Source organism: Centroberyx affinis, unplaced genomic scaffold, assembly GCF_046629955.1.
Source record: "Centroberyx affinis isolate AG114_WGS23_722 - 3 ecotype Tasmania unplaced genomic scaffold, CSIRO-AGI_Caff_v1 ptg002675l_1, whole genome shotgun sequence".
NCBI lineage: Eukaryota > Metazoa > Chordata > Actinopteri > Beryciformes > Berycidae > Centroberyx > Centroberyx affinis.
The window spans coordinates 556,401-573,065 of NW_027280859.1; the positions used below are offsets into that span (position 1 = coordinate 556,401).

General features: G+C 44.7%; 1 protein-coding gene across 1 annotated transcript; it reads left to right on the plus strand.

The window, feature by feature from the left end:
- Nucleotides 1-430: 430 nt before the first annotated feature.
- snphb (syntaphilin b) lies at nt 431-12,778 on the plus strand. The gene is made up of 8 exons (XM_071535180.1): nt 431-480; nt 4,595-4,678; nt 8,060-8,163; nt 8,624-8,636; nt 8,961-9,068; nt 9,574-9,723; nt 10,753-11,398; nt 11,486-12,778. The coding sequence occupies exons 1-8, from the start codon at nt 431-433 to the stop codon at nt 12,776-12,778; spliced, it is 2,448 nt and encodes an 815-aa protein (XP_071391281.1).
- Nucleotides 12,779-16,665: the final 3,887 nt, after the last annotated feature.

Sequence of the window (16,665 nt, forward strand, 5' to 3'; positions counted from 1 at the left end):
AGACGGCTGAGAGGTGATGGCTGCTGAACCCTGGAGTCCTGTCTGCGGAGGCTGATTTCAGATCTGTGCCAGCAACGTGTCAGCTTGAGTCAGCAGCACCATGCTGCATGCTGAGGCATCCACAGCCCGGCACCTAGGCAGTCAGCACAACTTGTCCCCAGCTTACTGTGTGCGTGTGTGTGTGTCTGAGTGTATGCCTGGGTTTACGGTATCTCCATAAACCTCAGTTTTTATGTTCGTCTGCACCCTCTCTCTCTCTCTCTCTCTCTCTCTCTCCATTGTCTCTGTCTAAGTGGATGCGGTTACTAACTGGTCAATTCTCTTGTCTGCTTCCAGGCTGGCAGTCACTGTGGAGCTGAAGAAAAGAGAGAGAGAAAGCGAGGATAGAAGAGAATAAAGGTAGAGAAAGAGAGAGGCTGCCCCTGGCCCCATGTCTGCCCCTGCTCCAGCCAATCGGAGGTCTGCATCGGGTTCTCGCAGGTGGGCGGCCAATCAGAAGCCCTTGTTTTATCTCTTTCAGCCACATCCTCTCATTCTCTTCAGATGAACATGCTGGCAGGCCCTTCTTATGTCTTTTTATGTTTCCTGCCTACAATTGACTGTTGATAATTTTAATTAACATTGGCATTTTAAGTAAAGGCTCCATTATTTTTAAAAGGACAGTGGGCGGTCTATTTGTTTTGTTCTTTTCTTTGTTGAGACAGACAGGAAAGCTGACAGGGACATACAGTAGAGACACAATGACTACGTTTACATGCACATGCTCATTGTATTCTTAACCAGCTTACTCAAGCAACCTGTTTTTTGGGGCGAGGCATGTAAACGGCATAATTGGGTTAGAATAACCCTGTTTAACCCTGTTTAAACTTGTAATATATATATATAATAATGCCTGACTTGCAGATTACTGTGGTGTGGAAACGTCTTACTCCTTTTGGTTTTCGCCATTTGCGCAAACTCAGATTTATGGGTAGCCTACCTTTGGTCAACAAAAAAGCAGTACTTACTATTAGTATTACTATTACTATTGGCATCATCATTTCTTTCCCCTGTAGTAGAAGTAACCTAGTAATTGCTCAGTCAAAGAGGGAGCGGCAGCTGGCAGGTGTTCTGTCTGTGGGTGGACAGGAATACTTGCAGGCCCTTTGCAGAAGCGTTCTAAATATTTTAACAACCATACCAGTCAGCCCCACACCAAAATTAAACCAGCAGTAAGTGATATCAGACCGTATAACCAATCCTGAACCTAATATGTGCTATGTGGAGATTTCATTGAGACATCATGATATAAACCAATATCTACATACGCGGGCCAGCTGTGTTGCTGTTTTCACCTCTTTTCTAGTAAACTTGCTACCTACTTCTTCACATTGGGCCTCATTTAGGAATATCTTCCTAAGTTTTTTCTTAAATTTGTTCTTGAGAAAGGTCCTAAGAAAAGTCTACGTCAGATTCATGACATGTTCTTAAACCGCAGAATTGTTCGCACCTGTGTTCTTATAATGATGAATCCCATTGTCCTCGTAAATTGAAAGCGCGTGCCAGGTGATCCTAATTAGCATACGTAAACGCCCCGCCAATCCCCATAAAAGGGCATGAGACTGCAGGGCCGTGTGCACACAGAAATCACACACAGAAATTGAAAAGAAAAGTTGAGAGAAGTCAAGAATGCCCAAACAAAAGTCTAAAGAGGGTGGCGCACCAGACTCCAAACGTAAAAAAAAACTTCAATAGTTCTGAGGTGGAGGTACTGCTGCAGGAAGTGAACACCAAACGAGCTGTCATATTTAGTAGCGTCAGTAGTGGATATAAAATAACAGAAAAAAAAGATGCACGGGATCCCAATTAACATAATTGATATTAATTGAAGTGTTAGTGTAGTGTTTATTTATTTTAAAAGACCATAATACTTTGTAAAATAATGAAAATAATTATTAAAAAATATTATAAATGATACAAATATTATTGTAATTTAAATCCTATAATATTATACAACTGTAGAATTGAAGGAAACGCAATAACCACTTATTTTGCACAAACATGTCAGCACTCAAATGTGCGTAAGTGTGCTCTTGAGTGTGCGTAGATTCTGTTCTTACCTAAGAACAAATCCCAAATAAGAAAACATTGGTGAATGTCAGAATCTTCATGAAAACTGCGTACGTGGGTTTTAAGAAGAAATTTCTTCTTAAGAACGGTTGGTGAATGAGGCCCATTGTTTGTGGCACACATAACCTTCAGTGGGAGAAAGATCTGTCAAAACAAGACCGGCAACACTTCTAGGTACATTGACCTTAGCTATTAGCATTTATGCATAGTGCTTTGCAATGTTTGTCCTTGGTAGGCCTCCGTAGCGCAGTGGGCGAGTGACTTTGCTGTGAGTTTTTTACAAATTTATTGCAGTTTCTGTCACCCTCCAATGCTCAGAAAATTTTGCTTACAGCAGCTCTAATCTTTTAGTTTGATAACATTGATTGATGTTGCCTGAATAACAGATCATTGATTAGGCCTATTCATGAACAATCTTAATAGTGACTGCACAATCTAAACAAGTCTAGGCCTACTTTAGGCTACCACTTGTCACAACAGCCCCTATGTAATTGACAGCAGCAAGTTGGACTAGGCCACAGCTCTCCAATCATGTACCATGGAGGTTATGCAGGTATCCAGGTGATTTCACAGTGAACGAAAGCCTGCATACTCTACACATGGCACATGGTTTGACACCACTGGACTAGGCAGTTGCACTGGGATTAAGTGGTAGTCTCCGAACATGGCTGCTAGGAGAGTCCAGAATGCTTCTGCGACACCTCCAATGATGGCAACAGGGAGACTCAGTCGCAACATATCAAAGGTTTCATGTTAACAGATTAACCCGATTAAGATCATAACCTTATGGCCAGTAGCCGGGGCAAAAACATAACCACAGAGGAAAATAATCTAGTGGGATTCAGTCCTCAGCCAGCAGCGGTACATGTGGCTCCAGAGATGACAGGTTTAACTTCTTCACCATCACTGATCACAAAAGGAGGAGCCATTATGTACTGTTTGAGGAGACCAGATGCAGGCCCCCCAGCACCATGGACCCAGGTGCAGTAGTGCTGCCGCCCCCCACTGTGTTTCTGCTGACCCACTTTCTACATTTACTCTATCACCTCATAACCTCCTTTAGTCAGCCTTTGATTAAATCTATTTTACTCCTTCAGCTGTCTTTCATTTTTCTCCTGCTCAGTTATGTTGTTTCTTGTCAGATCAACAAATGAATGTATGCATACTGTGATGTGACCTTTGTAGTACTGCTATAATTGTATGTGTGTTAGAGCGTGTGTGTGTGTGTGTGTGTGTGTGTGTGTGTGTGTGTGTGTGTGCATGCACGCACACACACACACACACACACACACACACACACACACACACACACACACACACACACACACACACACACACACACAATTGTTCAAAACCTTTAACTTTTTCATTGTCTATATGAATGCCACTAGGGTTCTTTTTCACCTAGGTGAGCTGAGCTTTGCTTCTATCCCACTAGCTGCTGTAAGAGCACCATAAGCAGTTCATAAGCCAACTCTCTCTCTCTCTCTCTCTCTCTCTCTCTCTCTCTTTATCTATCTATCTATCTCTTTTTTCTTTCCTCTGCAGTCATGGTTGTGTCAGCATTTTACACCAGTCGGTTGCTGTCCTTTTCTTTTCTAGCTGGGCCATGCAACTGTTTGATTAGCTCTAATGATCCTGGAGGAGGAGCAGGGATATTATTGAGCAGAAGAGGTGCTTAAAACAGACTAGATACAGTCAGCCCGCTCCTATATACTGACCACTGACCAGTAAAGAACCAGTTTACTGTAACCTGAACACAGTTTATTGAGTATATTGACGTGTACTGATGTGTTCTCTCCTACTACAGCTACATGGATGCACTTCCTTGGCCTGTTTACTGGACAACGGTTAAAGGATAATACCATGTTATTGAGTTTTTGTTGCCCCTCTTCAGACACCAGTGATAACACCGTCTACCTTAACCCTTTTCTATCCATTAAGCCCTTTAAGCTTAGACATTTGTGTTTCACAATATGCTGATAAAGCCTGTATGTTTTACACATCCATATACAGTATAATATGACGGTTGAAGTGGTTTTCAAGCATAGATTTACATCTCTGGTCCAGTTTTCCTCCATCGCCGCATTAATACTATGCAGAGCCAATTTGGCATTGATATTGGTACTGGTTGGCTTGCCAAATGCAATGGAGTCACATTATAAGTACCTATCCTGCATCTTGCCAAACAATCTTAAATCAACTGTGCCTCAAGTATTTGAAAGTGTTTTAATCAGTATTCTCATCCATATGTTAAAGCCATAGTTTAAGGCAAAGAAGCAAGCATGCAAAAGAAATGAAAAACCTTCCCATTCTGCAAGGAAATAGCGGAATTCATCCGTCATTTCCTCACAGACAGACGAGCGCCCTCATGAACAGGAGCCAAGCCGCCTGGTCATAGTGGGTATAGTGGTGTGGTAACATGTAGCTGCAGACAGTTCAGTCTGTAGCTGTGGTCCTCCTCTCTCTCGTCTCTCCTCCTCAGATTCAACCCTCTGAAGGCGCTGCAGCCCAAACGCCGCTTGCAGCAAATGCTGGCGTCCTCGCCCGTCCCGGTGCCCAAGCCGGCGTCGGGGACGGCTGTGCCGGCGGCCACGGCGCCGGTGGCCATTCCTGTGCCCGCGCCCCCCGCGTGAGACACACTTCAGTTACAGTCTCAGAGAGCATGCTCCATAGCTGTAGCTGTAGCTCTGGCATGCACTGTAGCCACTAAAACAAGACCAGTAACTTGACCGGCAACAGCACATGCTTACTTTGCGTCTCAAACTGTTGCTTCTCCTGTTTGCTCTAATCCAAACCTGAGACACACCCAATAAACTTAAACTAGGCCTTCAGACCAGGGTTTCCCCTACCATTCTGCAGCCACAGCAGTGCTTCTCTGGCTAACTTCTCCTGTGATCTATTGAGTTTGAACCTATCAGAGTGAGGACATTTTTGTGAAGTGAGGTCATTTTGGCTGGTCTTCACTTCTTAGTTTAGTTTAGAATCAGGATTAGGTTATGGTTAGGGTAAGGGTTAAGGTTATTAAGGCCTGTAGTGGTGAGGGTTAAGGTTAGGGTAAGGGAATAGGGGATAGGTAATGAATGTAGTCAATGGATGATCCTCACTCCAGATGGAATACAAGTATGTGTGTGTGTATGTGTGTGTGGTGGGAGCTTCTTTGCTGTACATTCAACATCTGCAGATAATGCTTTGCAGCATGGAGGCTGGGGAATATGTTGTTGTGTCATCTCAGAGGCTCCTGATGTCCTGGCAGAAAAAAACTAGGGGAAACCCTGATATACAGTAGACTAAAACAGTAGGTGTGTACTCCAGCTATCTAGGCTCGACATGCAAAGAATTTGTGGCTGCATAAGGATTGGAGCATTTGGTAACACCATTTGGCCCTGGTTACACTTATTCTCTCATTTACACTTAGCATGAAGTTGTGTTTAGCGGCTACATGCACTGTAGAAGTAGCACTAGAGTTGTGCTGTGGAAGTTTGGCTTGGCAGACAGTGATCCCTGGTAATCACTGGTTTATAACCACTGCCGCTCAATCTACCAACTATGTTGGTTGTAGACACTGACCAGTTCCACAGCAGAGAGTTGGTGAGACACTGACATTGCCATAACACGCAGCCAAGACTGAGCTTTTGGTTTATTTATTTGGTTTATACTGGAAAGTTCAGTTCCTCTATCTAAAATGATTTCAGCCATATGAGCAACGTCTCTGTCTCTACCGGAATCTACCACATATCTGTGAAAACCAGCCCACTGTGTGAAGGAGAATTTCTGCACTCCACCCACTCACACTCACCCAACACTGCCTGACCCCTGTGAAACACCCTACAGTACCTACCATACCTCCACCAGACTGTTACCTACCACCCACAGTCCAGACACTAGATCCATCCCAGCAGATGGATGGGATACACTCTCAGATTGCACCAAATGACTTAAAGTGTTGTATTCTTTATTCTGTCTACCTGTGTCTCTAGGCTTTCCGCTTCAGCTGCTTTCCCCTGCTTGTGTTGTTTTTCTGTTCACGTCTTGGCTTTTTGTCATAATTGATCTTCCAAAACCTACCGTGGAGTCAGTATCTGTCCTCCTCCCTTGTTGGGTCTTTCACATGGGACACGGTTTTCTCGGCTAGATGCTCTTGACTAGATGCTTGGGAAAGTTGGGGTCGTGTGAAAAAATAGGCGTATAGGCTTTCGAGAAGCAGGGAGAAGAGCCACTCGCAATTTGTTATCTTGTTAGAACTGTATACATATAGTATAAAATCTAAAATATCGCTAATCACCACTGCATTTTTAAACACACCTGTTATGCCCGCTTGATCAGAAACATGCTTCCAGGAGAGAGCTTTTCTGCCATACTGAACACTTACATCATGTAATTTTGGAAATTCTGATACCACCACTATCGGTTTTTCCTCCATTTTCTCTGAAAATTCATTAATGCGCGGCACAATCTGTTGGAAATAATGGGGTTTAGAGTGCAGGAGTGAAGTTATCGCATCCTATGTGAAAGTCCCTCATGGCTGTTCTGATTGGCCCTGCTTGTCCCCGCCTCCCTCCGTGGAGGCCAGTGACTGGGCAACACTCATGTCCTTTTATAATAACAGGTCATTTAAACATCTGATATGTTTGGACATTAGTGATTATTAGTCTGCAGGGAAGGTTTTGACAGAAGTTGCCCATCACAGTTCCTGCAGTCCCCTTCCTCTTCCTTGCTACTACTGACGTAATTGTGTGTTATTTTCTCTAACAGAATAGTGGCAAAGGTTAAAGGTGAAAATGTATATGAATTATTTTATTTTAAATTTACTTTCTAGTGTTATTATTTATGTTATATGTGCCGTTATGTTGTCTCTAATGATGTTTTTATATTATTTCATGGCGGAGGAGATAGTTCCCACTGTCTGACATTAGGATAATCCAGGTTGAAGCTGTGCAGATTCTGGGTTCAGGAGGAAGCAGAGAACAACTTCATGGTTATTTTCAGCTCTGGTGCTTTTGCAGAAAAAGAAATACCTTAATTTCAGATGGCATGTGTAGAGAAAGAGTTGGGGGATGGGGCTAAAATTGCATTTGGTCTATATGGCTTCATAGCTGGATAAACCCTGGATTATTTTTAGGTTTTATTTCACCGGTCTGTCCTTATTAGTTCATCCATGCAGATCTTAGCAAGCAAAAATCACTTCTGGCCATATTAGAGAGATGTTGTACTTAGTTGTACTTAATGTGAATGATGTATCATGCAGATGAAGTTGCATTTAGACGATCTCTTGGGCTGAAGCAGATGTGTCACAGGTTGAAGTCATGTTTGATTATGCCTTTGATCTGCCTAATTAAAAAAGCAAATTCGCTATGTGTACAGACATCTGTGTGAGAGTGCAGTAGGGGGTAAATACTCTGTATAATTAGGCTGTTAGGAACAAATGCTAAAATTTTTAACCCTGCTTCTGTCATCATTAGGATCTCAGAACATTTTATCTCATCAGACTTGTGTTTTAGGATGTGGAGTGTTAGGTTATGTACCAGTAAATTGCTATAGAGACCCCGCAGCTTCAAATGAATTTATGTAGATGTTTCATATGAGAAAACTATTAGGCAGTTGGGCTATTACCACGTATTTGTTGGCTCAAATATATAACCTATTATAAAAGAGAGGAGCAGAACGTATTGAGCTGGGGCTTGAAAAACTTTTAGAGAGATGCCTCTCTTGGGCCCCTTCAGTGTTTGAGTGCTTGTTGATATTTGGCATCTGCCTGCCTGCAGCCCAGGCACAGAGACACCACTGCACCACTGAATGCTAATACAGTATAACATGCTATATGATAGGCAGCATTGTCTCACCTCAATAGTACAGTGTGCATACATTTTCAGCATGCACGTTGTATCGTTCAGGTGTGCTCACTTGCTGTCCTCTGTGATTTAACACCCTGTTGTCTCTGCCTGGTCAGGTTTGACTACTGCAGGTTCATAGAGCTAGACTACGTTCCCATGGAGACAGGCTATATGGTCTCAATGCGTCCGACTAAAGGCTATGCATCGACCAAGTCGCCGACTAAAGGATACGCTTCCACCAAGTCTCCGGAGCGCCACAGTCGTTCAGCAAACTCGCCCTCCACCCCTCGCTCTCGGTCTGTTGTCAGAGTTCCTCTACTGTTTTCTCCCCTTTGATGTTGACTCTCTAAAGCATGGGAATGTTCAGACACTTAGGATAATCCCTTGTGCACTCAGTGGAATGTTTCATGATTAGTGAGTTTTATCGTGGAAAATGTTTCCACAACATCGCGTGCAGTCTGACCTGTCACTCTTTGGTTGCGATTAACATTTCATTTTCATTTTCATTTTGTCTTTTCTTTTGTTATTCACCAATGCAAGCTATCCTCAGTTTATTTCCTTTGAGGAACTTCTTTGCTGCATTCATGCCTTTGAGTGTCTCATCCGTTTTGATGTTTGGTTTGGTCTGAGCCGTTTTCATCTTTGCAGAACGCATGGCACTTTTTAGAAATCCCATCTTTAATATCACTGCCAGTGTCTAATGGAGTGTGTATCCCCTTGTTCCTGAGGAAAAACTATGCAATGAGTTGAATTCGTCGTCTATTAGTGATGACTGTGGCCTTTGATGTGTTTGTGATGTGTCTGTACTTGTGCATTGCTGTGTTTTATTGGCATGTTGGTGGATCCGGACTGAAGTATGCTGTGTTAATGTGTAGTTCGAACAAGGTCATGATGGTTTTGATCTGCAGCTCACAGAATTCACTGTCATCCTGTTGTCTGGATTGTGGTTTCATGGTTTTACTGTGCTGTGGTTGTCATGAGCGACGCATTAACTGCTCTCCTCCTGCTTTGGACCAGGCGGACGCCGGCCCCGCCCAGTAACAGAGATCCCTATGGCAACACGTCCCTCAGCAGCAGCAGCAACTCAGGCTCCTGTAAGGGCAGCGACTGCAGCCCCACCAAAGGGTGAGACGTTAGACACCACATGACTTATTCAGTAATGTAAACTTATTTACTGTTTCTGTGAGATATGATGGTACCTTTATTTCCTTTATCACCTTTTCCCTAGTGTCAAGGTCTAAAATACTTTGTCGAAGGTTTGAGTGCATTCATTTCAAGACAGGAGGAGAATGTAATAGATAGAATTTGAACTTTACATTGCCTCTTCATTTTAGAACAGTCGAACTCCAAAGTTAGCTGCTGTTGCAATGTGTGTTTCCCACACGGTTTCTAGCAAGGTTTCTCTTTTATAGCTAATTAGAAACAAGCAAAATTACTTCTCAAAAACTCTCAAAAAGAAACAACACAGGAAAAAATATATCACTTATCCCACTTTATCTTATTATTTTCAGGCTATTGAAAGACATGCCAAAAACCAAAAAATGCATAGAGAACCTAGGAAAACAGGAGCATAGACTAAGGAAAACTACACTATTTTCTATCACCATCTCATGTCTCGTGTGTTTCCCAGACGTCACCAGAAGTACACATCATGTACAGACAACCATGGTATCCGGCCCCCTCCGCCAGAGCAGTACCTCACACCCCTGCAGCAGAAGGAGGTGTGTATCCGACACCTGCGGGCCAGGCTAAAGGAAACCGTCGACAGACTGCAAGACAGGTGACATACAGATATTCTCTCTAGTACAGACTTTCTTAGACTTCAGGGTGCAGGCCTCTTTCATTATTCACTCCACAATAAAAGTCCCACATTATCCAGTTGTCATGGTTTTGTTTTTGAAATATACTATAGCTCAGGATAAGAATAATGTTAAGAGGGTATTTAGACCTCACAGGCCGAACAGGCACAATACTGGAACCTTATAGCTGCAACAGCAGCTCCTCTACTTAATTAAAATGAGGGAAAACTGCTGCCTGGAGGCTTTCCAATGTTCAATGTTCAAATGCTGCAAACTGGCCTGATTGGAAGGATTTTAACAATTGGTTAGTGAGGGGAGCCAATCAGGCAGATGTGATGTGTTTGCTGGCATTAGTCTGAGACAGCCTATGTAAAAGGATAGATTTTTGAAAATGCAATAACTTGAAATATAGTCACTCAAACAAAAACCTTTAGCAATGTTTACATTAAACATCTTTAATCATACATGTAGTAGAACTTTGGATTCCTATAGTAGGGCCCCTATAATGATCCAGAGCCAAAGGGTGAGACTAAATTGTTCAAACTCAAATCCTGGGTTGAAACCTTGCTCTATCAGCACTGACATAAATTCAGCTTTACTGTCATTACCTGTAGTTGGTATCGAGTTGTCCATGTCCATGTCTTCTTCTGGTTGTAAGAATCATCTTGGTCTGTTTCCTAGATCAAGCATAGTTCTGAGCAATTTCCTCAGTCAAACATTTTGGACAGAAAATGATGTTAACCCCTCTGCCACATCATTACTCTCTATAATTAGCCTTGTTCTTTAAAGAAAACACCAATTTTTTTAGTGAATAAATATTGGACTCACAGGTGAAACTATTACCAATCGTCTTACAACAATCAAAGAGATTATTTGACAACTGTTCTTCCTTTCCTACACCAGTCTTCTTTCTTATTATCTTTATCCTGCCTGCCTTCTCTCCCCCTGACTTCTATCCTCTCTCCTTCTGTTCTCTCTTTCCTTTTCTCTTTCTCTTTCCTCCCTCCTAGGGACACAGAGATCGATGAGCTGAGAGGCCAGCTGTCCAGGATGCAGGAGGACTGGATCGAGGAGGAGTGTCACCGCGTGGAGGCCCAGCTGGCCCTGAAGGAGGCGCGACGGGAGATCCAGCAGCTCAAAAACGCTGTGGACACCGTTCGTACCAGCCTCAGCGAAGCGGGGGGGCTCAGTGGAGACGGAGGGGTCCAGAAATACTTTCAGGACATCAACACCCAGAACCACAAGCTGGAGAACCTGCTTCTCTGCATGGAGCTGGCCCAGACTGGGGTAGTCAAGGAGGGGGAAGCCATACCGGGCTGCCGGATCCGAGTTGGGGGGTCGGCGCCGGCGTCAGTATCCGGGGAAAGTCCTGGGGGAATACCCAAACCGGCAATAGGGGGGAGGGGATCGTGCTCCTGCGACGGCTCCCCGGCCCGCTCCCTGACCCGGAGCTCCACCTACACCAAGCTGAGCGATCAGGCGCTAGCGGACCGGAACGGCAACGGGCCGGACTTCCCTTGTCTGTCGGGCGAGGGCACCCAGGACAGTGGCTTTGTGTGCTGTGGGGAGAACAGCATCCCCAGCCGGGCCGACCTGCTGCTGGAGGCCGCCTTCCTGTCCGAGGAAACGGCATCTTTACTCAACTCCTATGCGCAGACCCTGCCCCACTCCCTACCCAACTCTCTGTCCCATGCCTTGTCCCACACCTTGCCTCATAATCTGTCCCACACTCTGCCCCACACTCTGCCCCACTCCTCCACCTATGAGAAGTTGTGCACGGGCGACCGGCTGGCACCCTTTCGTTGTGCCATGGGCGGAGCGGGCAGTGTGAGCCACCCCTGCCTGTCCCACCACCACCTCTACCTGCACCACCTGCGGGAGACGGGCATCCAGACCGAAAGCTGCCCCGTCCCCGCGACAACGGGTTACCCCTCCGACCTGGATACCATCGCTGAGCAACGCACCTTCCGCTCGCAGGCCTGCAGCCCCACCTCCACCTGGATGTCCGACGAGGGGGAGGAGGAGCTGGACTCCATCACCACCACGACTTCGGTAACCACAACAACGATCATGACTACGGCCACAGAGCCAATCCCCTTCTCCAAAACGCCACTGGTCCCTCCTTTACCGCGCTCCGCCACTATGTCGTGTTCCATGGAGATTCCTCTGTGTGAGGGGAACGAGGGAGGGGAGGAACAGGAGAAGCAGGAGAAAGAGGAGAGAGAGAAGGAAGCTGCTGTAATGGAGGAGCAAGAAGAAACAACAGCGGTGGGATCGGGGGGAGAGGGAATGTTCGAAATCTCAGAGAGGTGTGAGGTTGCGGAAGCGGAGAGGTTGGACAGAGAGGAAGGACAGCAGGCGCAGGTGGGAACAGCGGGATGTAGCGAGGTGGAAAATCAGGGTGCGGTGGAGGAAGCAGCGCCAGGGGAACAGGGGGATTTTGTGGAGACAACAGCAGGGAGTCAGGGTGAGATAGGGTTGCGAGAATGCAGTGGAGAAGGCAGACAGGGAGAGACTAAGCTAGAGAGGCACAGTGGGGGAGAGAGGCAGCAGGAGGTAGAACTGTTAGCAGTGTCTACCCAGGTAGAGACAGAAGAGCTAAATCCAAGCAGCCCTGGGTTATCGCCGGGTGTAGAGAGGCCTCAAACCTCCCAGCCAAGGAGGTCTACCTCCCACGAGGAGATAGCCGGGGTCACTGTCGTGGAAGTCCATGATGAGGACGGAGATGAAGCCGAAGAACAGGGCGCCGCAGGGGGCGCCGCGGCAATGGAGGGAGACTCGTCATCCGACTCTGGGACCGTCCAGAAAAGCTACTGGAGTCGTCACTTCCTGGTCGACTTACTAGCGGTGGCCGTCCCTGTGGTGCCCACGGTGGCATGGCTCTGCCGCGGCCCGGTGCGTGACGGACAGCCAATGTATCATATAGGATCGCTGCTGCGGGGGTGCTGCACTGTGGCGCTCCACTCGCTGCGCAGGGGAGGCGGGCTGAGGCACTACCCCGCAGGCGGGGGAGACCTGGGGGGATCACAGATATGAGAGGAGCTCCTGTCTGTTCACCGCCGTTCGGCTAGAGCACGTGGAGCTCTGTGGCCCTTCGATACGACCTTTGACCTCTCCTGTGTGGTCCTGAGTCCTAGGATTGTTGGAAAATAGGGTGACGGGGATGTGAGGGGAGGAAGAGAGAGAATTTCCTCACCTGCTCATTAAGATTATGCCGCTTAATAGCTGAGGGCAGCATCAGGGACAGGAAATGTGCTTCTATGACTATGCTACCAAGATGTCTGCCAAGAAAACTGACTTAACTGGTTGTGCAAGGTTGAGAGTAAGCTGAATGAACTGAGAGAACTGAATGGTCGATGCTTGTGTATTTGACACTGATTGTTTTGTCTTTGAATGCAGGGAGATTGGAAGGTTTACTCATCTATGTTGGTCTACCAACCAGTCTGGTTCAATTTTGATATGTGTTGATATGTTTGCGTGAGTGTGTACATGAAATGCGTGTATGCACAAGAGTGCAGAGAGTGTACATGTATAGCCAAAGGGCCTGGATGTCTGGAGGCAGGTGTGTCTATATTTGTGCAGTAGAGAAGCTATGATACGCTCATTCACCAGTGATTGGCTGTGAGGGAAAATCCACCCTAAACCAGAATTCACACGCATGTTTCCTATGATTGTTGGACAGTTCAGTCTTGAGCATGCGGTCAGGAGTGCCAAGACTCCAATCTTTGATGTCATCAAGACAGGAGACCGACAATGTGGAACTCAGGGTGACTCTAAGTGGATATGTTCACATTTTGTTGGTTCATTCCTGTCAGCACGGCAATGAAACAAAGCTCATTTGGGTGTAAAAGCTCAAACACACATTCTATGAATCCACAACGTCGGTCTCCAATTCATTATCAATAGCATAGCTGCAGATTTTTTTCATTTTGATTATATCACAGCCTTTGTTCTCTGGCTTCATGCTTTGAGAGAGAGTTATTTATGTTCGCAAATATCTATTCAGCTGTCTAATCTTATAAGAACAACATGGAAATTGTGTTTTAGGGTGGAATTTTGTCTAAACTCGGCCATATGGTTGTTCCTTGTACCCTGAAGCTAGCAGGTCAGGCAAGCTGCTCTCTTTTACTGACGCTGACTGAACTCAATTGGGGTCAAGTTTAGTTTCAATTCACATAACACAGATAGTGAAATGAAACTCATTGAATAACAGGTCATCGAATGTAGCGGGAAAGTCATTTTATGAGCAGACGCTTGTTCGCAGTTATTCACTGGCTCAGTTTGACATTTTGATGTAGATCTTGAATGAATTGAGATGTGATATTGAACCCCACCTCTGTCTGTGCTGTATATTTCTGCTAACTTTACTGCTGTCCTAGTGTAGTTTAACTGTCACTCTGGTAGCGTGTATATTAAGTCCACTGTACAAGAGTTAGTCAGAGTAAGTCACTGCAAATGACAAAACATTCTGCAAAGCATTTCAAGACATGGATTACTACATTTATTTCACACTCAATGTAAATCAATAAGGGATCTTTGACAGACTGTGTATGGGACTTGTGGTATGGGGCAATTGCAATTATGATCAGGGTGTTTTTCTTGTGTGAGTATGTGTATTATGAAAGGAGTCTGATGGAACTGGCATCTGATGGCAGTTTCTTCTGTTTGTTGATCTCGCACAGATGCTTAACTACTGATATGTGTAATAAGGGCAATTACGCAGCCTGCAAATGTAAAGATAAAATTCATCTTACTGTCAGAGATTCATGAGCCAAACATGGACTGAGAAACACCCTGACGCAACCAGCAAGAACAGTCTGACACCAATTTAAATGTTTAGTTCTTCAGAGAAGAAATAAGCAGAAAGAATCAAATTTTTTGACTATTTCGTTGACATATTTTGCACTATTGTTCACTTTATGAATTTTAAGCAATTACTTGAAGTCAAGATTGTACGTGTATCCCAAAGTGTTGTACGTCCACTGAGTTCTAATGGTTCCGTTTGTCTGCAATGTCATTTAAATTTGATATATTACTGTATTACAGATGATGTTTTAAAGCAAAAATGACGCAGGTGAAATTGTAGTTGCTGGGGGATATTTAAGTTAAGCTGTAACTAACTGTACTGGACTCACAATTCAGATAAAATGTGTAGACATTTCAGGTAAATCCTAAAAAATACAACTAAAGTACATGCCATTATTTCTCTTTGAACACTGTAAAACAGTTGCCTTTCATCCATGCTAAAAGCTAATCAGCAGCTTTTACCATTCTACCACAATGCTTAATTGCTTAGTACAAAATAATGGATTCCTATGGTATCTATTCTTTAAAAACACTAGAAACAAGGACTAGGCTTTACTTAAGTCTAAAGGATGTGTTTTAGCCAACAATTTTTAAAATACTCTAGTATGGAACGAGCAGTGCTTGTGCTTTTTTTTTTGGTTGCATTATGTAATTGTCATTGCCCAGAAGTCAACGACAATCATGACAATCCCTCTCTTATGCTTGGTTTTCACTTTGTTGACCTCCTCTCACCTCATCCTGACACTAACAGCCAATCCGAGGGAGCAGTGCAAGCAGCATTCGTTAAAAATGCATAAAGATCCATAAAAAGATTGAATGAATGCTTAAGGGACTGACACACACACACACTCTACCACATTCGCTCATCCTTTACTCAACATCACTCTTACCCAGTGTTTCTGTGCCACGATGAGCTGCAGTAGTAGTAGTCTTGTTGTTCTCGACTTATTCTCTCCAGCAGTGAATAACCCCTCTGCTGATTGTGTGGACAGCGTGGCGAAAGTGATTCAGGAGGCAGCAAACAGTTCTACAAAAAGCCATATATTCCTCTGAGGGAACAAGTCTGAGAATGTGGGAGGCAGCCTCCTCCTCTAAATACAAATGTATCTCGAAATCTAGAAGGATGAAAGTCGTGTGAATGATAATCATGTCAGCGGTGCGCTTTTGATTTGAGGCAGTCGGACTCTCCCGCTGTCAGTTCAACACAACCTGCTCCGCCTCTTCGCATTGGGACTAAGACAGGGTGATGGAGGAGAGGGGAAGGGAAATGTCCATTCAGTGTAAAGCTGATCCAAACTGAGTGTCTTAGGCAGCTTTACTACACAGCACCTAACTGCATGTGATGCTGTCTCATCAGTAGACTCTTCCCTTCCTGTAAGGTAGACAGTTCAGGATTGTTGTGGGCAGCAGCAATCATTTCAACCCCCTTTATTTACCTCTATGCACAACAGTCTACACTTTAGCTGCATTCTGTGGCCGTGCGTGTGTGTGTGTATCTGCTGTTATGTTAATTACAATAAGGCTTATATTGTAAAGTCATGTACTGATTACTGAACCCTAATGGCTTGTTATAACTCAAACGCTTTTCGTCTCCTTGCTTTAATATCTTTGATGTAGTGTGTGCTGGTGTTGCTAACATGATGTTTTGACAGGCCTTTATTACACCTTCATGTCTTTATTCCTACTTGTCCTAATGGGACTTTGTGTGTTGCCGGAACTCTGCATTGTTAATCTTAGGAAGCATTTTGCCCCCCACATTTACCTGTTTGATGGACAATTCAAAAGTGACCCGCAGCGATATTCAAACGACATTATAGCCTGGAGTGTCCTCATTTTGGATGCCGACAATCCACTCTGTCCCCTTGCTATGTGCATCTGAATTTTCTCCAATCAGGCCCTGGATCACTAGCGTTACAACACAGCACTTTATCAAAATGCTTCCCAAAATGACGCCAAGGTGGCCAGCTAACACTATTCTGACAACGTCCTACACTCTTCCTTTCCTGACGGGATGTGATTGCATTTGACCTCACGGCGGCCCGCTTTCTATTTTTATCCTCTAACACAATTTAATTTCCTGCTGTAGTGACATATAGATGTTAGTGTGAGGTTGTGCC